Source organism: Rhyacophila brunnea, unplaced genomic scaffold, assembly GCF_057557595.1.
Source record: "Rhyacophila brunnea isolate RB1 unplaced genomic scaffold, BYU_Rbru_1.0 scaffold_5, whole genome shotgun sequence".
In the NCBI taxonomy this organism is placed as follows: Eukaryota; Metazoa; Arthropoda; class Insecta; order Trichoptera; family Rhyacophilidae; genus Rhyacophila; species Rhyacophila brunnea.
In genome coordinates this window covers 24081485-24105795 of record NW_028233170.1, presented here as the reverse complement: position 1 = coordinate 24105795, position 24311 = coordinate 24081485, and the positions used below count along the sequence as shown (strand labels likewise).

General features: G+C 32.7%; 1 protein-coding gene across 5 annotated transcripts in view; it reads right to left on the bottom strand.

Moving 5' to 3' along the window:
- The window catches only part of LOC147066199 (uncharacterized), a 444290-nt gene extending 428613 nt beyond the window's left edge, over positions 1-15677 (bottom strand). For 3 of the 5 annotated variants that reach the window (XM_085955865.1, XM_085955868.1, XM_085955866.1), the window contains exons 1-2: positions 15513-15665; positions 10647-11183 (exon numbers count right to left, since the gene is read on the bottom strand). In XM_085955865.1, coding sequence (XP_085811991.1) covers positions 10647-11183; positions 15513-15539 — 564 coding nt within the window. In that variant the 5' untranslated portion in view covers positions 15540-15665. Of the gene's footprint in view, positions 1-7359; positions 8001-10646; positions 11184-15512 lie in introns of those variants that run through there. The other 2 variants (XM_085955867.1, XM_085955869.1) reach the window with 2 other exon arrangements.
- Between the last annotated feature and the right edge of the window lie 8634 nt (positions 15678-24311).

Below are 24311 nucleotides of genomic sequence, written 5' to 3'. Positions count from 1 at the left end.
CTAATCAATGTTAATTTTCGAGAATTAATACCAAGCGAATCGTTCCGGATAGGATCCGACTGCCCTCTTTCCCTGTGCACTGCGTTACCTGAACCTTCGTATCTCGGAATATAGGAATAGGACCAGGTAAAATGTTTGTTACACACCGTATTGATAATTTTGGACATTTGCAAAAACAAAATTTAAATATAATGTGGTTGCTTTTATTTTTTTTAACTGTCCATTCATGGTGGAACTGCATTGTATTGTTGTTTTAATTTAATAAATGTTCCTCTGAGGCGGACGAAACCGGTCCTAATTTATTGATTAAAAGTGGAATAAGTAGGTACTACAAAAAAAATGCGTTTTATTAAATTAAAACAACAATAATGTGGTTGGGCCATTTATATTCCCATTCCACTCCTTATCTCGTCACCCACCTCCTAATCCCCAGTGTTATTGTTACCAGCAATCAATAAGCAATTACAGATCATGAGAGACGGTGTTACAAAGAACATTGAGTTACATCTCGATAGCGGGCGTGAGCGGGCTTTTAATAGCTTTCCGTCGCTTAAGTGATTGACTTAATAGATACAGACTCACCAAATTTATCATCATTCATAGACCCTCACATATAATCCATAAAATTGTCACAAAGTGCGTGAGTGTACCGGGTGACCCAAAACAACAATACTGCGCGAGCGAAAGTTGAAACCAGACCACGGAGCCATCATAAATCATCACAAAGGTCAGTGTCTGGCATTCTGTTCCATCGCCCCCACCCCTAGATCCGACCTCTTCATCTTCCCACAAAATAATTACAGTCCACTTAAAAAGCAATATTAATAAGTGTCTGGCGTCGAAGCCAACTTCTTGTTATATTAAGATTTTCAGGGGTCAGTTGAGTGAATGTTACTCCTACACCACGTATAAACTTATTTATGGCGTCTTGTATATTACAATTCCTTTTCCTGTTTTATAGCAAAGCACTTCGTTAGCGAATAATGTGAATCTATTTAAAGTGTTTACCGCAGTGGCCGAAAAACAATTTCACTATAACCATAACAAATGAAGAGTAATTGTATTCATAACCATAAATTCGAGGGACTACTATTTTTAGTGTGCCTTTTAATTGACTCCAGTGATTTACGGTATTGATCTCACGATAATGTAAACTACGATTGTAGTGCTAGTTATTGCTCATACTTCGAATGCAATATGGTAAACTGTTTAGGTATAGAAAATTGTGAGTATTGCATATTGAAATACAAATAATTTGAATGAAATATGCAATCGAAAATTTTCTGTTATTGCGAACAAGTTACGGCATTATGTTTGAAGATAATCAATAACTAGCACTACTATCGTACAAATTCAGTCCCACGGCCTGAGTATACTTGGCCTTGGTACGTACTCGTGTAAGCTTCTGCGTGCATTGATTCATCTAATGTGGTATTTCCGCATTATGCACAACTTGCAACTGTCCATGCTTCCAACGTATATCAACATACCAAGATACTGTTACACTCCTAAATCGTCCCCATTCGGGGATGTCTCTGTGGATTTGGAGAACCCGAATCGGTATCAAGCCGATAAATAGTAAGGGTTGATTGCGAAAATAAATAATAATAATAAAGCCGGCAATGCTGTAAATCGCGGCCGTTTCAAAAATATGTGCAACGTCGCCATTGTAGACCGCTTTCAGCGGAAGAGGAAGAGGGCGCTGTCAAAAACGGCGCTTCTCGCTGAAAGCGAAATATTAAATGACGACAGAACGCTGCAGACCGACAAACATTAAACATTATTAACTCGCGCTACGCATAAATGAAATTATAAAAATGTAACCATTGGTAGATATTAACGTAAATAAATCTCGTAGTTTCCGACCACAATTTCGGTGTGTTATTTGTTCACCTCCAAGTCCCGAACCCAGACGAAAAACCTTAAAAAATTAAAAGTGACAGCATCTTTTCAGTTTCGTAAATGGAGGGAGATGACAATACCTATTTTTTTTTTACAAAAAAAAAACAATTTAAACCATTACAACCATAAAATTTAACTCTTAACTCAAAAACAATAAATTATCGATTTCACATATCGACGAAAAATGCATTTTCAGAGTTGTTTAGTGTAGCAATTAATGATTATGGGACGATAAAAGCTCGACAAACTGAAGCCTTAATTAAAAAGCTAACTCGGTGTGTATTTTACTCGCGAACGTGAATTTAATTAGTGCACTTATCTTGCCGAGCCACACTAAGTGCACTTTAAAATTCGCGAGCCGGCTCGCACAGAGTTCGCCGCCATTATTTCGCATCCGAAATTAAATGTAAACGGGTCATTGTATTTATTGCGCGTTGCGGTGGACCACGCTCGAATTTACGATTGCAATATCAAGATGAAAAACGTTCAGTGCATTTGCAAGTTATCCAAAGGCCAGAGAAATTCGTAAACCAAACCGCAAAACTCACGTTTAATCTTATCCTAAGCCCAAAACAATCGTTTTAGTTTTTCAGTACTATCTGACTAATGTACCCAGCGTATGATTTACAGCAGGGATTCCCAACCATGTTCCCGCAGGCGCAGGTGCAAACACGGACACATTCATGTATTTTATGTATCTTTTTAAATAACAAAAACATAATAAGTGTTGTCGATTAATAAAAATAATTGTCATTTAACTTTTGTATTGGTTGATTGGATATCTAAAAGATATCATCGATGTATTGTTTATTTCTAAATCGTAGTTAGCAGTCCTGCCGCCTAGTTCAAATTCGCCACGTCCAAAATTATTGCGAAGATTATTTTTGCAAAAATTTTGGAATCCAGTGGATCAAAAAAATATCCCTCCCTAAAAATTAGTTGACATAAGATAACATCATGCTTTGCTCCAACTCATTTACGCGAATCATTATTTTCCACAATGAACATGACATCGAAAATAAGCATCGCGACTCATGACACGAGGAATGACACAGTTTTAGTGTTTAGATTCGAGTCTGAACCCTACTCGGACGTCAGGTGTGAATCCTCGTCGAATGTCAGATTCACAAAGTCATAAAGTTCGGTGGATGTACGTGGTAGCTAAAAGAGTGGAGGTTGCTAGGGGACCCTTTCATCCAGCAGTGGATCGACCCTAGCTGATGATGTTGATTTTACAGCTAAAATATATATTTATATATATATGACGATGAGATTGTATTGAAAGATACTAATTTGGTTAAGTTTGGTACAAAAAAAAAACGGATGTGGCAGAATTTTCAGTTTGCCTAAATGGAGGCACTTGGGACGCCACTGCAAAAACAAACTTTTCTATTATATTATTGTATGTAGATCAGTAAACGATGCTTTATTGATATTTTCTGAAAATTGAAAAGCGAAAACGGTTAAAACTTGTGAAGGTTATAAAAATGCCCATAATATGATGTTATTTTATAATTTCAATGTTTGAAATGACTATTACTATTAGTTTCGTTCATTCAAGCTTAATGTAAAATATCGTGTAAGTAAACGTGAACATTAGGCCATTGAATCTCTTTATAGTGTTACTTTAAACTGCATTGCCGCAAAGTATACGTACCTATGTACTGTATACAGTGTGTACACAATATTACGCCTGTGAAAAGCGAAGTGGCAATTTTTCACCATTAGATACTTTCAATAAGTCGGCGGTGTTGCAAGTATCGAGCGCGGACTTTCCTTTTATTTTGTTCAACGTGTTCAATATTGGAAGCACGATTTATTTGCTGCAATCCCCTACAAGTACTTACTTACACAGTAGGTACGTGATACGTAAGAGGAAAAATTGGTTCTACATTCCTCGACTTCGTGCCCATTAAACATTCAGCTATGAAAGTTTTTGGAGGGAAAAACACAAGGCTGTTGCACATATTGTATGAAAAATGTGTTTACGAGTGATAGTATTTAATTTAATTCAATGATCAACAATTTTAACTGTAAAACACTGGTTAAATACGGGACAAGTTCTGATGAAAAATAATATTGTTTTAATTTTTTCTTGGACAGATATTTTAAAAAGTCGCCTGCAATATTTCATTTCACGTTTGTTAACGTTAGGGTTGTACGATAAGTACCTACTACTTTTTCTTTTTAGTTTTTCATTAGTTTAATTTTAAATCTGGTTAATCTTTATTGCTTAAAAAACACAGTAATTGTAATTTCGTCTAAACGGATAATTCCTGATGTGTAGAAAATTTTATAAATCTTATCTGACAAAACTGGTTTGACGACATCTATTATATCGTGAAATCTTTATTGTATGCCTCCCCTTAAACCCACGGGATCATCAAACTGAATATATGTACTTACCGAAAATACAAGGCACCTAAACATTAAGGACATGAACGGATCAAATAAATAATGGGGGGCATCATCGGAGAGCGGACCGACCACCATTGATGATCATTAATATTTGATCAGACTAAAATTTTAGATTATCTTACCGTTGACAGATAATTCAAATCATACGTTTTCCTTCTAATCTTCTTCATAATATGTTGATGAAAGTCCGAAGCAGCTGTTAATGTAAATGGCTTAGTATTGTATAATTAATAAAAACTTGGTTTCCAACCAATTGCTGAGTTAGATGAAAGAAAATGTTCTGATTGCTAGTTCATGCGCAAACAAAAAAGATGTATTATTGATAGTTCAATGATAATCGACGTGTGTGTTAAAATTGTGTTTTCTCGTAGGTACTATTTCGTAAAATTCCTTTTTAAGGCGGTGGGTCGCGACATGAAAAAGTTTGCGAAACAGTATTCACCCGAGTGGAAGTAGCAAAATCATAAAATCGGTAACGCAAATCGACCAATTTCATAGAAAGCAAAAAAGGTGAAGCTGTGTCCTATTTCAGTGAATTTGTCCGTAGTTGTCAACAGAAAATGTTACGTACTTAACAACCAATTATTGAAATAATTTTACGGTACCTATAATAGATTTAACCAACGTATACGAAAAACCAAGAATACGGTTATTAAAAAAAAAACAAACACATATTGGTCATTTTATTTCCTGTGCATACGTGTTACGCTGCGCACACGTGACAACAACTAGTAACTGGACGTTAATACAAGTCACAAGCCAGCAGACATATTCTTAATAGTTAATACGGTAACACGTTTTCGTTACTGTTATTGGTCTAAATTAACACCGAAGCAATTCCATAAACAAAGCGGTGATAATAGGTCATGAGAGGACGTGTTAAAAGAAAGCGCGATCGATGGTTAATTTCCCATAATAATTAACTGCCTGAATACAGTGATAAATGTGATATGTTTATCACATTTAAAACTTTTGTATCGCTTTTGGAGTTAAGTGACGTTAGAATAGCCTCGCAGGTGTCCGGTAGAGCAAGTTGTACATAATATACGGGGAAGGTGTTGATGATATGCGTACGTTACTGTTACTGCGTAATACCTGTGATGAATGGCTAAATAAGGCGCAATCGAACCAACATTAAATTGTACTCATTTTTTACATTTACACTGTACCTATACTCTAAACTTATATGCCATCCATGGACTGAAACCGTATGCGGTTTCGAACCGTGTGCCATACTTAGCTTATCTTTTCTGTTCATGGAAATATATACTCACAAAGTATAGTATAAGCATCTGATCGTATCCGTTTATACCATACACTTCCACTTACAAATTTAGTGAAAATATAATATTTTCATGAACAAAAATCATAAGTTTAGTATGGCACACGGATCTAAACCGCATACGGTTTAAGTCCATGAATGGCGTCTTAAGGAACGTCAAAAAAATATTGATACTTTTTGACCGTTATTTTGATATTTTTTCTTTCGATATGACATCCTTATCTACACTATACAGAAGATAAATATTCTTAAAAACAAAATCTCTACTTTTATCAACGTAACTAATACTTAATAGAAAGTGAAAACAGAAATAATAGGAGGTGTGTACCTTCTGGGTGTGGTAGCAACAGGGTTTGATTTTTGAATGTGTATATATATGGGAATAACTTAAACACGTATCAAAGAAATAAAATATTATATTATTTTTAATAATTACGTATATGTGGATTAAAATTTGTCAAGTATTTAATAGAAACGCACATTCACCATTGGTAATATTCATTAATATTCATTAATATTCCTAAGGGTTTTTATGTAAAGCATGTAATGGACTGATCCAGACTCGGACTGATACAAAATTCGGCTTCAAAATCGTGACGATTGGCTTTACATGTCTATCTTATTAATCTGTTGTGTGATTATTATTACTGTATAATGAATGAAAATTTCATGAAATTTTCTACAACTTTTCAATATAATAAAGATAAATTGCGGCAATTATTTACAAAACATCAGATATATATCATACATAATAGTTAGCTTAATTTATGGCCAAAGATAAACCCTTTATTTTCCTGAATTTCAGTGAGAGTGTTTACATAATTGCTACATATTTTTCCGAAAATAATGACAATATCAAATATCGTTCGTTATTTCGAACGAAACTCGTATGAAAATTGATGCTTAGTTGTAGGTACTATAATAAAATTCGACGAAAAATAAGGGATGATAGGGATTATATTTGGACAGTATAATGAAATATAGGCCTGTAAATAATAATTATTAAATGATTACGTAGGTATCTATGAATACTTGTACAATAATATTATTATATTCATACTATGATGCTTAAAACAAAAATAAAACAAAATAATTCTGAGATTATTCTTTTTATCAAATCAATTTTATTTATTTCAATTTTGCACATTGTAAATACATAAGTTAACATTCACAATATTATGTTTATATATATATATATATATATATATATAAGAATAAATTACATGGTGAATAAGTAAGAAAATGTAAGTAAGTACAAAGAAAAAATGGAACGTAATATTCTATACCTAATACTAATACAGATCGTATACTAAGAAATTATAAAACAACAACGATGTAAATGCATTCTGACGTCAGTGATTATAATATGTATAACATAAAGCTAAATTCCCATAGGTTTGACAAATACACAGTTTTGACATTTCGTAAGACAATCGGGGCCGTTCATTGGTTCGGCTAATGGTATTAGGCGGTGTGCATCTAAAGAGGTTTATGCTACCATACTACCCACCCTTCTAAGTAAAAAACTGTATTTTTGGTTGTAGTGGAATTATTGTAGAAAAACCCAAGTTTTACGTTTTTACAACAATTTCACTACAACCAAAAACAATGTCTTTTTACTTAACAGGAGCAGTCAAAAGTGAAAGTGGACAATGCGATTATACCTATACTTACCTATTGCTTGAAACTTATAAAGTATGTTGTTAATTACATCATGAATATTACATAAATATGTTGTAAATATCAGAGAGCTGCCACTCTGCAATATCACACATCATATTATTACATACTGACAAAAATTCGATTAGTTACAATAACAATAAGTAGGTAAATACTATGTAGCAATTAGTAGGTAAATTATATACCTACAACAGATTCCCTACAAACAAAAGTCACCGGCATGCCACTGACGAATATGTTGTAATGATACACAATGATCTACTTGCAAGGAAATAAAAAAAAACAGTTTATTAAATTATTAGCAAGTGTAAGTACCTACACAATACTAAAATTTCGGTGAGATTCTAACACCGGTTAGTAACTAAGGTAATATTAATACTTTGAATTAAAATACAAAAGCCAACTGTCAAAAATTAACACAATTTAGAAAGCGCTTCAGAGTACTAAACTACCAGTTCATTTCAGCGCAAATAAATAGGACGTACATAGCTTAGTTGGTAGGGTACATGGGCGCGAAACCCAGGAGCGCGGGCTCGAACCCAGCTGGGCGTCGGTTTTCGGGGAATCATTCGGTTGGCAATACTGGGCCGAGATGTTGGACAAAAATCCATCGCTGGATCAACATGCGCTAGCACTTTCCACTACGAAAAACTGTCATGTTGAAACCGGTTTCAGGCAGGCATTACACAGGTTTCGCACGCACTGCGGATGCGATCAACTGGCGAACGAAAAAAATGCACTAATGTACTGTCGAACAAGATCTTCTTGTCAACGTGTTAAAACTGTGAAATAATAAGCCCCTCCTCTTTTTAACCGCACTTCGACTGCAACGACTTCCGGTTATCGACGAGTTGTCCACGTGTTAAAACTGTGAACTAGCAAGCTCCTCCTATTTAGTTAATCGCACTTCGACTACAGCGGCTTTCGGTTATCGCCTAGATCTTCTTGTCGGACAGTAGGCAAGGATTTTGACGTTTGGCCCCTCCATTTGTGAGAAATACGTTAATACTATGGGTTAAAAATATTTTGAACTGACTGAATATTTCTGACGAATCGATTGAGGCACCTGCCTGCTTCAAAGAAAGTCGCTGATAAAATAAATATCTACGAATTTCAATGATCAGAGCTTCGGAAATCATTATGGTATTTTGTAAGGAGCGAAAACATACGGCGCTACAAAGTTACGCAGGTCCGATGCGTCGAGGCTAATTACAATTTAGTACGGGGAAATGTCAATGGGTGACTTTGATGTCGGAAACATCGCGAATGTTTACTCAATATCGAATATCGTTCATCCTGACTATCGGGACTTAATAGTTGTGTTTTCGCGTCGCGGCGTGGTAGAAGACATCTGCAAAAACAAATCTGCTTGACAGCAGCTGGCAATCTGGCATGAAAATCGCCGACGATTACGTGAAACGAGACCTCAAGCTAACCAGAATCGGAGAGATAATATTGTTTATTGGACATAATTATTATGCTTTCAGCGAAATATTTTCTCGACATGGCAATAAATATTATTTTCTTAATCACCACGGGACGGGGCTGATTTGGACTGATTTTTCGATTCTCGAAATTCAATAAATTCTGGAGAATACTTATTTGATTTTAAAGCTTTTCGGGAGTTCTCGAGAATATAATATTGTTTCATGTCGTTTTCAGTTTTTCAGAGAAAAATGCAAGAAATACAATTCCCACTTGAAATATATATAGGTACTTATATATTAATATCTAGATATTATAGCGAGAAAAAGTTTATAGAATTTTTTCTGGTTTCACGGATTGAAATCGGGAAATAATAAGAAAAGATAAATTATTACAGGGTTTTCGGAGATCTTACAGACTAACTGTGGCAGTTCGTATTAGTGATACTTGGTGGCTTCAGCCTAAATTATATAAATATTCGTGAGAATTCTGAATTACAATCTCAAATGAAACTTGTTTCCTCCCTACGTTTCCATACACTAGTGATTCCAAACCTTTTTTGTTTGGCGGAACCCGGCACCTAGCGGAGAAATATGAAGCATGCAATTTGAGACATTTTTTTGATAATTTACAATTTCAACTGTTTTAATTATTAATAATTATGTATCTGAAAGCATTAAAGAGATTTTATTTTTGTGTTTTAAGTCAAAGATAAACCTATAATTTAAGAAAAATGGGTACTGTTCGGTTAAAGCGGATACAGCGGAAAACGCATTTTGAAAATAGCCGATAAACTGGATTATTTGTTAGTTTGGGTTAGTTTAGGTTAGGTTAGGTTAGGTTAAGTTAGGTTTGGTTAGGTTAACCTAACAAATAATCCAGTTTATCGGCTATTTTCAAAATGCGTTTTCCGCTGTATCCGCTTTAACCGAACAGTACCAAAAAATCTTTCTAATGTTTTCAGATACATATTTGTTAACTACTACAGTTGAAATTCTAAATTATCAAAAAAAAGTCTCAAATTGCAAGCTTCATATTTCTCCGCTAGGTGCCTCTGGTAGAAAGGCTGAGATCACCTTGGTGTCCAAGTGATAAATTAAATTATAATCTTCATGTAATCTACCATCAACATTTGTGTTATTCGTATTTCTTTCATAATCTGCTGCCCTCTTGGAATGTGTTGCCATAGGTAACAGGCGGCCTGTCTACTACCGGTATGGTATGTCACTACTGATAGGTTAGTGAAAACATATATTGGTGTTTCAATCTATGGATGGCCTCTGTGACTTATTATTTATTTTATTTTATGGGAGTCATTCAAAACGAATCAATTATCTAATTTTATTCATTTATTATTATATAAAATGTTCCAAATGTATTGTTATTCTAATTATTAAGATAAGTACTAACATAAAATAGGTAAGAATTAAAAAACTTACAATATATTCATATTTTGAAAGATAGGTACATATTGATGAGTATATTTTTAAATAAATTTAATAATCAGGTAGATATTATCATGGTTGAAATGATGTTACATAAATTGTATTATTTGACAATAAAAAAATAGTTCAACGACAAGAGTAAAATTTATATATTTCATTTTAATTTAATAAAAAATACATTATTTTTATTTTGATCCATTACTTTTCTATACACAACTGACATCTATTTGGCATTCGCGTAACTAATAAAATATCCACAGTTATCCTTACCGGTTCAAAACTTAGATAAAGTTATTCAAAAATATTTATAGATGGCAATGCACGATTCAAATCGAGATTTTAAAAATTCGAAAATTATTAAATCTAAATCCATAATGTTATAATATTGTTATGTTCTAAAACAAATCAATTAATAGTACCTAATATTATTATATTTTTTTGAATTTTTGACTTTAGTATTAAATCAAATAACATTATTTATATTTATAGTATACCTGATCATCGAGGATAAGTTTTTTGATCTCGTCTCCTTCGATCCAGACATCCACAGTAGTCTCCAGATCGGCAACTTCCTCCGGAACAGGACTGGGTTGGCAGCGCCTTGTGGCTAGCACCACAATATCACCTCCATCTTCCTCGTCCCGTCTCCAAGTGCCACACAAAGTTCCTACAGTCCTCACAGATTCATCGTTAAATTTTCTTTTAACGATATGAGGGGGTTTGTCCACCTCGACAACATTAATGACATCTGCAGTAACATTTTTCAACATCTTATCAGGTATTTCATCAGCCAAAGTATCGGAGATTAATTTATCTCCTAAAACATTTTCTTTACCCTCAATCATCTCCATTTTAAAAGCAGATGAATGAAAGCTGGATAGTTGAAAAGATAAAAGACGCAAAGTCTTCCTACAAGATATAGTAATATCAAAGATAATTTGAGATTGCAAACGACTTGATGATAATATAATACTTTCGAAAGGCAGAAATCTTCGAACACTTGAAAAAGCTATGGACTTCAATCCGTTCACCTGTAAAAAAAAAGAAAATACTATTTTAAATAACTACACTAGTTTGCGTGACATATTCAACTTAACTGTAAATAGACCTAACCTTTAGCGGAAATTTGTATTCCAGAAAAGTTATCACTACTTAAATATAAATTATGTAAATCTAAATATATCTCTGATTCACTGTATTTTACTAGGACATCTAATTTCATATCAAAAAAATATGTAATTTGTACAACAATTTTTCCTTTATTACTAAATTTCGTATAACAACTATCCTTACAGCGAGAGTTGAGTGTTAATATATTAATCTTAACTTCATCTCTCATAAACTACTCCATCGTTTCGATCAAGAGAACATGCATCAAAGCCATGAGACCAAAAACCAATCAATATTGATTGATAATAATAACAACATGCCTCCTACCAGTAGTAGCTAATGGTGTTGTCTATCTGAGACCTTGAAACGACAATGATGGAGAAATAAAAAAAATAGAGTGCAATGGCTAATAGTGTAATGATCAAAAACAGATTGATGCTTTTTAACATGTGGTATTGGAGGCGTTTGTTCGTGAGTTGGGTAGAAATTAAACATTAAGATTAAAAAAAGCTCTGCAATGACCATTGATATACTACTAGATGAGCAGTTCCCATACAAGTGTCATTTTAAAAATGTACCACAAAAGATATAACGAATATCGTCTTATACTTGTAGGTATAATGCGTTAAGACCGTTAACATGGATTCCCGAATTTCACCCGTATTCAGGGACGGCTCTTGTAAAGGAGCACAAGTGCAGTGCACCTCCGTGTTAAGATTAAAAGACGATATCCAAAATATAATAATATAATAATGTATATGAGTTAGCCAGTTTAAAAGTTCCCGCGCATTCCTTGCAAAAAATACTAGCGACTTCAGCGCGCGCGTTCCGAAACCGCATTTTTATACTCGGTGTGCATATTTGAGATAAAGCCGCCTGAAACTTGTCTGTGACTAATCTGTGGCGTCATACCAATACGAATTTCACAGTGAAATCGTTCGTGACGCATTCAAATATGGGATATTTTAACCGTTAAATGTTCGTGTTCTCCCCAGCTCAAGATTGTCGAATCACTGCTTCGGCTGTTACATACGAACATTACCGAATACGAATATCTCCTTGAAATGTTTGAGGTCACAGTGGTCAGTACGCGAATCTTTTTTGTATTAGAAAGTTCGTTAACTATTTACAGCATTGATTAGTGAGTGAATCATGTCGTTTTCGGTTGAATATATTAAAGACAATCGTCGCGATTTTTCAAAACGACTGGAAATTAAGGCTGCGGGACGCCCTACACCAAGTTTAAATTTAATTCAAAAGTGTACAGTTAAAGGCAAAGTGATTAATCGAAAATTTTACGTGGAAATGTATAGAAAAGTGCCATGGTTATGCGGTTCTTCATATCTAAATACTGTTTTATGTTTTCCGTGCCTTTTATTTACAGGTGAATCAAGCTGGTCAGAGTCTGGCGTGAAAGATTTAGTTCACCTATCAGATAAAGTGAAAAAACACAGTAGTTCTGAAAAACACATTTTAAATGAAATGCAACTTGCAGTGTTGGGAGCATTAGATATTCGATCTCAGTTAGACGCCGGGTATCGTTTGTCAGTGAAAAAATTTAATGAACGCGTAGACAATAATCGATATATTTTATCCAGGTTGATTGACTGTGTGAAATTCTGCGGGGCATTTGAATTAGCTTTGAGGGGACACGATGAATCCGTAGATTCAAATAATCCAGGGGTGTATCGAGGGCTTATTGATTTCGTCTCGGAAATTGATATTGCAATGAAACAACATTTAGATAGCAATAATATTTTTAAGGGTACATCAAAAACAATTCAAAACGATATTTTAGATTCAATTTTAGAGGTTTGTCGCAATGAAATAAAACACGAAATATCGCAAAGTAAGTTTATCGCGATCCAGGCGGATGAAACCACGGATGTAGCCACAACTCAACAATTAGTTTTGGTAGTTAGGTACGAATTACGCGGACAAATACATGAACGTTTCTGGAAATTTATGACGCCGAAAGATCATACAGCGGTAGGTATTGCATCTGAAATTTTCAAAGAACTCGAACTTCTCGAGATTAAACAAACCCAATTAATCGGGCAGAGTTATGATGGTGCAGCCGTTATGAGCGGGCGACTAGGTGGTGTACAGGCTTTGATAAAAGCTTCGTATCTATACGCACACTTCATACATTGTTACGCCCATCAATTAAATTTAATAATGGAAAGAAGTGTTTCCGCTAACACAATGGTCCGAAATTTTTTCGCTAATTTACGAGCATTTCCAGTTTTTTTTTCGAGATCTGCAAAAAGAACTGATATTTTGAAAGAAATAGTTAATAGAAAAATACCATCAGCACCGACAACTAGGTGGAATTTTAATATAAGAACGGTAACTGTTGTGCACACTTATCGCGAACAGTTAAATGAGTGTATGGAGCACATTTTAGAATCAGTAAATTTAGACGCTGATACTATAAACCAAGCTGGAATGCTGTTACGATATTTAAATGACGATAATTTTAATTATTGGTTAGATTTTTTTGCCAAAATTATGCCCCACTGCAATATACTTTTTAAGCAACTTCAGTCGAGATCAAAAGAAGTATTAGAGATTAATAAAGATATTGAACATTTTACTCTTGCTATTCAAAATATTCGGGAAAATAATACGCTACAAATTCAGCCCACGAAAAAACGTCGACCGAATGATTTGCCACATTCTGTAATATGTCATGAAGTATGCGATACGATAGTGAACCAAGCTAAAGATCGTTTTGAATACCATGGTCATTTAGTAATATCTAAATTGTTTTTTAGTGAATAATTTCGCGATTACCATAAAAAATTTCCAATTATAGATTTTAATACGGCAATGGCAACATACGATTTTATTGACAAATTGAAACTTAAAAATGAATTAATTGTTTTATACAGTCGAGAAGATTTTTACGTCACCGATGGAGCGTTATCCATACTACATCTATTCACAAATAATAATTTACTCGGAGTATTTAGTGAAAGCGTTAAGCTATTGCAAATAATTTGTACAATACCGATGACGTCAGTAGAAAGTGAGCGTTGCTTCTCAACTTTAAAAAGGATTAAGTCATTTATGAGAAATACCATGTCTCAAGATAGGTTAAATGCTCTTGCGATGTTAAGTATCGAAAAAAAAATGATATCGTCAATGTCGGACTTTAATATTCGTGTAATCGACGTATTTTCAAGATCCAAAAATCGGAGGATGGACTTCTTGCATAAATAGGTGAGTCTTTTTTTGCACTCCCTAATATTCTTGTCACCAGCCGCCACTGCCCGTATTGCCCTGGCTGTAAAACTAAATTTGCGTTCTTGGAATAGTGAACCTAAGGGTGGCTGCAACGCAAAACAGACAGAGCAAGTCGTCATTCGCTGACTATTAGTTAGAGTAAGATGCAAGCTAGACCGGGCTTACTCAGTAAGTTTTAACAAAGGCCGAGTCGCTGAAAATCGGGCGTCATTTTAAGAAGCATATGATTCATCCAGTAGTATATCAATGGTAATGACACTGACTGAGTGAGAAGGATTACTTGTCATTAATGGTTGCTACTGTTATCATGCTTGCCAATTATTTGTATTACTCTGTTTGATCTAATTTCTCTATAATATAATGTGTTCAAATAAATAATAATTATTATTTTGACACAAGTACTTAGGAAATATTATAATATAATCTCGCAAATCCTCGTGTACCTATTCCTTAGGCTGTTAACATCAAGAATCAATTAAAAATACATTGATAAAAAAGACAGCGACAGGCAATTTCTTAAACTATTCAACTACCGTGAAAAAATAACCTAATAGTAATAAACATAATAAGGATAACAAAATCACATTCAGGTCAGTACTTTTGACAGTTAGCTGGATAATTTAACATCGCATCAAGTGAATTTTAGATTGTATGAAAAAATATTTTAAAACAATAGATATATAATTTCAATCAAGAGTAACAATGAGGCACTTACTGTGTTTAAATTATAAGAAAGAGTTGTATGATATGCAGGGTAGATTTTAAAGAAATTAAAAGAAAACAGTTATTGTCATGCAGGATCAAATAGTTAGCTGATAAAATAGAGCATCTGACATTTGAATTCAGTGATTTTGGTGGTTTTCATTAAATCTTTTAATAGGAAACTCAATAATTTTGAATCAGATGACCTGAGAGTAGAAACAGATTTTAAAATAAACACTTAAATATATTATGCCGTGATATAAAACAGTATTCCACAATGAAAATCTTTCCAAACTTACAGCAGATGATAGCACACGTGCTTGCATCCCAACACAAGAATATTATACAAAAGAAACCTGTATTATGAACAAACTTGAGAACATGGAACGTCACCGGCACAGTGAAAGTAAGGTTATGTTATTTTTATTTCGCAGCATTGTTTATTGACAGATGTGGATAGTGTTGCTACCTCATAAATATATTAATTTATATTGTTAAATTTACGCGATGGATACTTGTACATATATTATTATATAAGAAACCAAACGAAATTTAATTATTAAAAAATATAATATACTTATATAACTATGTCCGAATTACCAAACCACATTCTTTTTAAAAATAATAAAATAGTTTTGATAAATCTTCTACTTATCTATGTCTATAGTTTATTCTATTATATATTAAAAATATGGTTGATAAACTCATTTAAAATCAAATATTTTACAATAAAATATTGTACAATATCAATTCAAAATTCAGGTTCATTCAGTTTTTGTCTAATTTATAGTTTTAATATCTGTTATATAATTTTAAAAAAGCATCGATTTTGTTAAAATATAAATGTGTAAGTATAACTTGAAATTCTTTTGAATTATATTATATTCGATTGTATTGAAGCTCGATTTTACATAGGTAAATAAAAAAGATTTCAAGTTATACACATTTATATTTTTATAAAAATCGAAGTTTTTTTAAAAGAAATATAAAAAATATTAAAACGATGAATTCAGTGACGTCCCTAGACAAAATGCCGCCCTGGGCAGCGCGACAGTGCCGCCCCATTTTTTATACAGTATTTTTTATCATCCTTTTATGACTCCAATATCTAAGAAATGTGTTACATTAGGCATGGTTAGGTTACATAGTATGGATACATTACTAACAAAATATAAATATCACAAAACATACAAATTATATTTAGATATAAAAAGAGAATATAATTATTAATATAGGTAATTAATTATCGACACTTCATCAAAATTCTTCACCAAATCACCAGAGTCTGAGATTCTATTTGGTTGATATTTCTGACACATTTGGTTTGTAGCAATTATCAATACACAAATTTATTATTTTCACACTATTTTTGCACACATGTAAACAAAATAAGTTTAGCTATTTATATATACTTATACCAAATGGTTCTCGATTTGCCGCCCTTCGAGTAACTGCCACCCCCAAGCGACGCTCAATCTGCCTACCCCCACTGGATGAATTGGTCAAAAATCTTAACGTCAAAAAACTGAAAACTTAATAAACTAAATTAGGTACTAAAAAAACTAATACATATGATCATAAAATATAATGTAATAATAAGATGTGACCCTGCAATGAATTCACATTTTTTTATAATTTGTAAGTTTATCTTTGAATTTAAAAAAAAAACCTTTTTTTCAGATACTTACATATTTATTAATTAAAACAGTTGTAATTGTAAATTATCAAAAAAAAATCTCAGACCGCAAGCTTCGTATTTTCCGCCAGGTTCTCTGTTGGCATATAGGATCCCCCTTAAGGGGGGACATGCTCGTCGAAGGTCAAAATTGAGTTTTTATTGTATTTTCAAACCATGATCCTGGACACTCCTTAAACGTTGTAGATAATCTATTTATATAATTTTGAAGCCTTATTATCCTTTATAGTTATTTTAAACATTTGATGACTGCATGAAGTATTTTTGTTACATAAAATAGTATTCTTTTAAACCTCTCGCTCTAATGTTTTAGAATATAGTCATATTTCGGTACATAACTGTGCAGTGGTGTTAAGATTTTTTACATTTATTAATTTTTAAACGCATTTATAAAACCATTAGCATAATTTATTATGAGATAATTTTTGTAAAATATTCACGATAAAAAATTATATTGATAATCTCTGTGATCCCAAATTTGACAAGAATTAGGCATTTTATTATTAAAAAAATCGGCAAGATTAACACATTTGAAGATGATTCTAAAGATATTTATTATAAGCTATGTCTTTGACCATTCAAGTGTGATAAACATCTTATGAATAATGATTGCTTTATAATAATTATTGACCTAAGAATAAGGTAGTGTTTTTTTGAAATACGCCATTTCTTTTGTCATTCCCCAGTGGTTAAGCTACAACATACGGCCGTAGCCATAAATTGACAAACTATAATTGAAGTAAAGAGTAAAATGATATTGACGCGCGTGTTTGAACATGTACCGTTTAAAAAAAAAAAAAAAATTCGGTTAGGTACATGTTCAAACACGCGCGTTAACATAATTTTACTCCCTACTTTAATTATAGTTTGTCATTTTATGGCTACGGCCGTATGTTGTAGCTTAACCACTAGGGAATGACAAAAGAAATGGCGTATTTCAAAAAAACACTACCTTATTCTTAGGTCAATAATTATTATAAAGCAATCATTATTCATAATATTTTTATCACACTTGAATGGTCAAAGACATAGCTTATAATAAATATCTTTAGAATCATCTTCAAATGTGTTAATCTTGCCGATTTTTTGAATAATAAAATGCCTAATTCTTGTCAAATTTGGGATCACAGAGATTATCAAAATAATTTTTTATCGTGAATATTTTACAAAAATTATCTCGTAATAAATTATACTAATGGTTTTATAAATGCGTTTAAAAATTAATAAATGTAAAAAATCTTAACACCACTGCACAGTTCTGTACCGAAATATGACTATATTCTAAAACATTAGAGCGAGAGGTTTAAAAGAATACTATTTTATGTAACAAAAATACTTCATGCAGTCATCAAATGTTTAAAATAACTATAAAGGATAATAAGGCTTCAAAATTATATAAATAGATTATCTACAACGTTTAAGGAGTGTCCAGGATCATGGTTTGAAAATACAATAAAAACTCAATTTTGACCTTCGACGAGCATGTCCCCCCTTAATGTTACAAATTTAAACCGGATCTTATGAATCGCTTGATGTTTAGTAGATGATTTTAGTTTACTGTCATGCTAGAAATACAATATTATGATCAACATGTAAGCGTACGTGAGCTCACGGGAGGCTTGCGCCACGGGTGATAAGTGTGAAATTCTGTTTACATGGTATTAATGTTATCAGACAGATGCTCCCATCGTGTAGCACATTTTGAACCGAAAACATATAGTGTCAGTTACAAAAATCTATCAACATGTATCAAAATCACATTAAGGTCACCTGACAAGCATCACGCCACATCACCAACGTCATCCGTGAAAGATCGCTTATTTTCTAAAAAAAATACACATTTTTAAGTCATGTATCTTATTTTAGTGGATTGGAAGGGGAAACAAACGACAAGTAATAATTGACACGATGTTTTTGTAGTTAACCAGTTTTTACTATCGAATGTTCTGATTACACGTGCGCTCACGTGACGTGCTCGTAATGTGTTTTTAGCCTAATCAACAATATTTTGCGGCACACCGTTTGGGAAGCTTTATGTTAAAGTACGTAGCAGTCTTTTTGAGCAATGTACCTCTATAAAAGAGTAAGCACAAAATTGTTATGAAAATTACATAAAATCCTCTCTTTTTAATATATTCAAAGCGAAGAACAAAGTGAGTTGGCTATGACAGCGTCATAATTATATCACGAATATACTATTTAAATGTACATCCTTTAATAAAAGTGTGCCTCTCTCGCTCCGGCAATTTACTTTGCATACTAACGACTCAGTGCTTACAAAAAGGGTTTTCATTAAGTACCGCCATATTATTTTCTAGACAAAATTATATTATTATTAAATTCAACTTTTCTTGAATGCGAAAACATTTCGTTTCTAATATTTCCATCTTAACAAACATGTAATTTTTAAAGACTTCACCAATTTGCATTAACCATTCAAACTTAACGTTAACAACGGTTACCTACCCAAAAAAGATTATAAAACAATTTACATATATAATGTACCTACCTACTAGTACTCATATCATTATATTTATCTTTATGTCAAATTAAAAATCATTTGCTACTACAATAAATAAAATAAGTAATAATGGTCTTACATTGTAATACAATAATAATGTTTTAATATTATTTAAAAAAAATCATTCTGTGAAATTTATTTTTTATTGAATGCATCAAATTTTATTGTGGATAATCAATACAATTTATATTCATAATTAAAATATGTACTACCCACCTAATTATTTAACTTAGTTCAATAATCATTAAGACTCAGTTTTGTCCGCTGTAAACTTACAATGTTCCATTAAAGCGTACGAAACCAGTCCTGATGATTATTAATCTATATGGAATATGTATTAGATATTATTGTATATAATATATATCTGTATATTTTCCGCCGGGGTCGATCCACTGCTGGATGAAGGCCTCCCCCAGCTCCTTTCACTCTTCTCGGTTCCTTGCTTTTCTCTGCGACGTACTTCCACCAAACATGACAATGTTTGCTATTAGAGCAAATTTGTAATTTGTGTTTATCTCACTTATCTGCTTGACCTGCCACACCATTACATTATATACTTATTTGGTAAATAATTAAATATACATGCCAAATGTACATAATATGCCCATGTTTTTATATTATCAATAAAATAACTAATTAATAATATGATACCTGAGCTTGTTTCAATGAACGTAAAAGTTTTTGGCCTTACTTAGTTTGGTATCCTTGTCAGAAATACGAGGATATTCTTTATTTACCGAAATCCAGAAAATAGCATAAGCGCTTCTATAGAATTTTTCGCATTGGCTGCAAAAGAGTTTGGAATCCAGTCGTATTGATTGTATGAAAGTAATGATGAAATTTCTTTTGAAGTAAATTTAAATGTTTTTGAGACGGATCAAAAATTAATCGGTTGTTTTCATTGGTCTGGTAGGTCCTTTGGTATATTTGTAGAGATCCTTGTCTTACATCTTTCTAATTTATCAGATCACGTCAATATATTTTTATTCTGACCTTGCATTGTTTTATTAAGTTCATGCAGGCGCTCAAATTTGGCTATTAAGTAAGTATTGTATAATATACAAAATTATTTGTGTTTTTTTTTTTTTTTTTGAAGCAATGCTCTGCGGCACACCTAGCATCGTCTCGCGGCACACCGGTTGCGGAGCACTGCTTTAGAGGATTATTTTGGGATCCACATAAGAAATAGGTGTGTGGAGAACATATACAACGTACCCAGGCATGTTCTCCATACATATTAAGTAGTTACTATTCAGGTAGGCAGGACAAATTTACGATGTGCGAAACACATAGGTTCTATAAATAATCCTGTCATCCTTCATCCAAAAATAATTATTAGGTATCGAGAATGACAGTAATGGTACGTATAAATATTAGTGGCTTATTTTGTTGGTGTACAGATACGTATAAATTTCAGTGGTCATTTGCAGGGATTCTGTTATGCCTGGGGTAATATTTTATACTAAATTTGTGAGAAATTCGAATACTTTTTTTATTGTATGGTTGTTTAAACTGTTTCGAGACCTTATTTAAAATTTGAAAAATTAAATGCGTCATCTGTATTTAAAAAAATAGCTCCTGATTCGCTGGATCAATGAATTTAGGAGGACGCACTGGAGCTGCTCGTGCAGGACTGGCTAGATATTTCTGGAGACCAATAGTAATGTAGAAGAATAATAACTTGAGAAGGACAAAGTTGCATCAACATTAGAAATCGGTTATTAACAGTTCAGTTGATCTACAAAAATAAAATAATTAAATAATATATTATTATGTTTTATACAAAATAGCAATTATTAATATTTTTTATTAATAGGCTTATTATAAAGTTGTAGTATTTAATGTGTAAACATTATATTAATGATACTGTCGTGAATTAATCAAAGTAGGCTCTCGTCGTATACAAAGGGATTGGAGTCATAAATTTCAGGTATATTAAAACTAATTAAATTCTAAAACACGGAGAAAAACCGGTACTATATAAAGACATTCAGGCTGTTTTCATTTGCGATGTTGTAATCCACACAGGTAATAAGCAGGCAGGTAAAATAATTGTGCAAAGTATCAGACAAAGCATTTCCCGGCCGGCTTTATGACGTGGAAATGATTACCTTGATACTCCATTGCTTTCCGGCATTTGGTTAATTAGAAAGAGCCATTGGGGTAGGCAGATCTGTCGTAATTGGAAATACTTTTAAAAACAAGGTAGATTTTATTTATTCTTCCTGAAAATTATAGGATTTAAATGGACAGACAGTTGCACAGTAATATTTTTATTTGTATTTTTTATCATTTACTACACATATAAGTAACAATTAAGGTAAATAATTTTGAAATTTATAAACCTACTACTTTCATAATTAACTGGAGACATATTATAAGTTAAAATTGATGTGTTCTTATTTACATAACGCCAACGATATAACAATATTAAACTTATATTTATACTAGAGGTTGTCATCGAGAAAATGATTTTCCAAATTACCGAGATTCCATTTATCGCAATGGTAACCCAGCATTTTTTTTTAAATTAGGTATAATAAGTATATTTTGTTTTTTCCGGAAATTAATTAAATGCTACTTTTTTTCCGACCATGTCCGATCCTAATATGATCATAATTATGGACCTCCACGATTTTGTTTTTACGAGAAATCAATGTCAGCCACTTGCTCAACCTATTCGGTCCATACTCATTCACAAATTGAAAAACTATATGTGTACTTGCCAGACCCAGGATTCGAACCTGGGACCCACAACGCAACAGGCCAACGCTAAGCCGCGCGGCCATTGTGGGTGTAAATTTTACTACATATCTGCTTAAATAGATACCTACATGACGGATATGTCATAGTGATATTCCTTCTGTCATGGATCAGATGAAATGAAATACCCATTAACATTACCCAATGGAGTGTGTCTTTTAAATTGATTGCTCGATTAATTTAATAATGATGTTTCAGATAGTCTTATTCTTATATACGAGTCATCATTATCTGACTGTATATATCCACTGCTGGATGAAGTCCTCTTCAAGCTGGTTTCGCTTATTTTAGTCTTTTAGTCGTGCTATCACAAACTTCTGCAGAAATTATCTGTTTCGTCTTTTACCTCTTGGGTACCACTGGATTCCGCTGGATTGGACTCCATTTGTCCAGAGATGTATGGAGAAGTGCATGCTGGAAACAATGCGGATGGACAAAAACGATACGATTGGATAAATGAAGTATAATAGATTTTGCTAAAACCTTAAATGGTAGTAGGTATAATAGTTTCTTTCCATATGCACCTTAGGGAAATTGCATTGTTTCTTTGTATTTGAACTAGTCTAAAATGCATTATAATATTATATTATCATACACGTAGTTTATTCCATATGAGGGTCTTATAATATTATGTTATGTTGAATTAAAAAGTGAAATAAATAATGCTGAATGCGTAGCCACTGACGCACCCCAACGCAATCATGTATACCTTCTCCCGTTTGTTTTGAGTTTTATAATTTCATAGCGCGAAGAGGAGCTTTTATGTATTCATCGTATTTGCTTTTATATGCGCTTAAGCCTTCTTTCAGAGCTTTTATTTTGTTTTCATAGCGGATCTCATTCTTACGGGATGGCTTAGACTGCAACCTGAAAAGGTTATCAAAAATAAAGAAGAGCTTGCGCAAAATTGCTTTCAAAATTGCGAGATCATAACGTTTTATACACACCGGGGATTATTCTTTTCATTCATTATAATATTTTTTGTATTCATACTTGATTGAAATCTTTACACAAAAATATTGATCACATAATAGCCAGTCTAGTGCTAGATTCAAATGCGTATTTATTTATAAACGGCGCATGTACCTTAAAATGACAAATTATATAGTTTCAGATACAAATGAGAATGACATAATAATATATAAACAATCAAAATAAAACAGTAGGTAACATAAAATAATAATGTATTTATTTTATTTCATTTATTTAGAAAAATAATATCATGGCATTACAGCTATTGGGCAATGCACCATAATATACAACAAGATACAATTATTACATACATACAAAATTATAAATAGTCATGGAATGAATAAAAAAGAATCAATGCAATCCCTGTCCACCCAAAGAGTGATTGCTATTTTAAAGGATTTCTTTTTACTTTTTCGTTGGTTCATTTACAATCCGTATATACTGGCAAATATTAATTTTCATGTTCCCACCAATATCACTCGTAACACTACGGTCTTAATGATACCTCGTCGCAGAACAGATGTGATGTTTCATGATGCTGTGTATCGTGCGATTAACTTATTTGATGGCAGCATTAAGGTTGATTTATTTTTTATTAACTATATCATGTTTGTGGACGTGTTAAATGGGTTAAATTTATAATTGTATTTATCATTTTACTCTAATATCTACGTAAGCATAATAGAGTGTCTTTTCTACTTACTTGTTATACTGGTTATTATTTTGTAATTAGGTAAGTCATTTTTATAATTTTGTATTAGTTATGTATTATGGCGCATTGGCCAATCGCTGTAATGCCGTAATACTCTTTTCTAAATAAATAAATTACTGATACCAATCAATAAAAAAACAAGAAAGAAGAAGAGAAAGTAATTATAAATATTACCTATTTAACACGTCCACAAAGATAATATAATTTAAAAAGGTGCTATCAAATTGGTTAATCGCACAATATAAAGCATCATGAATTATCACATCCATCCAGCAACGGGGTATCATGAAAACTGCAGAGATTCGAGTGATATTGGTGGGAACATTGAAATTAATACGTACTGATATAGATGGATTGTAAATGAACCCACGAAGAAGTAAAACGATATACCTACTTTAAAATCACAATCACACTTTGGGTGGACAGGGAATGCA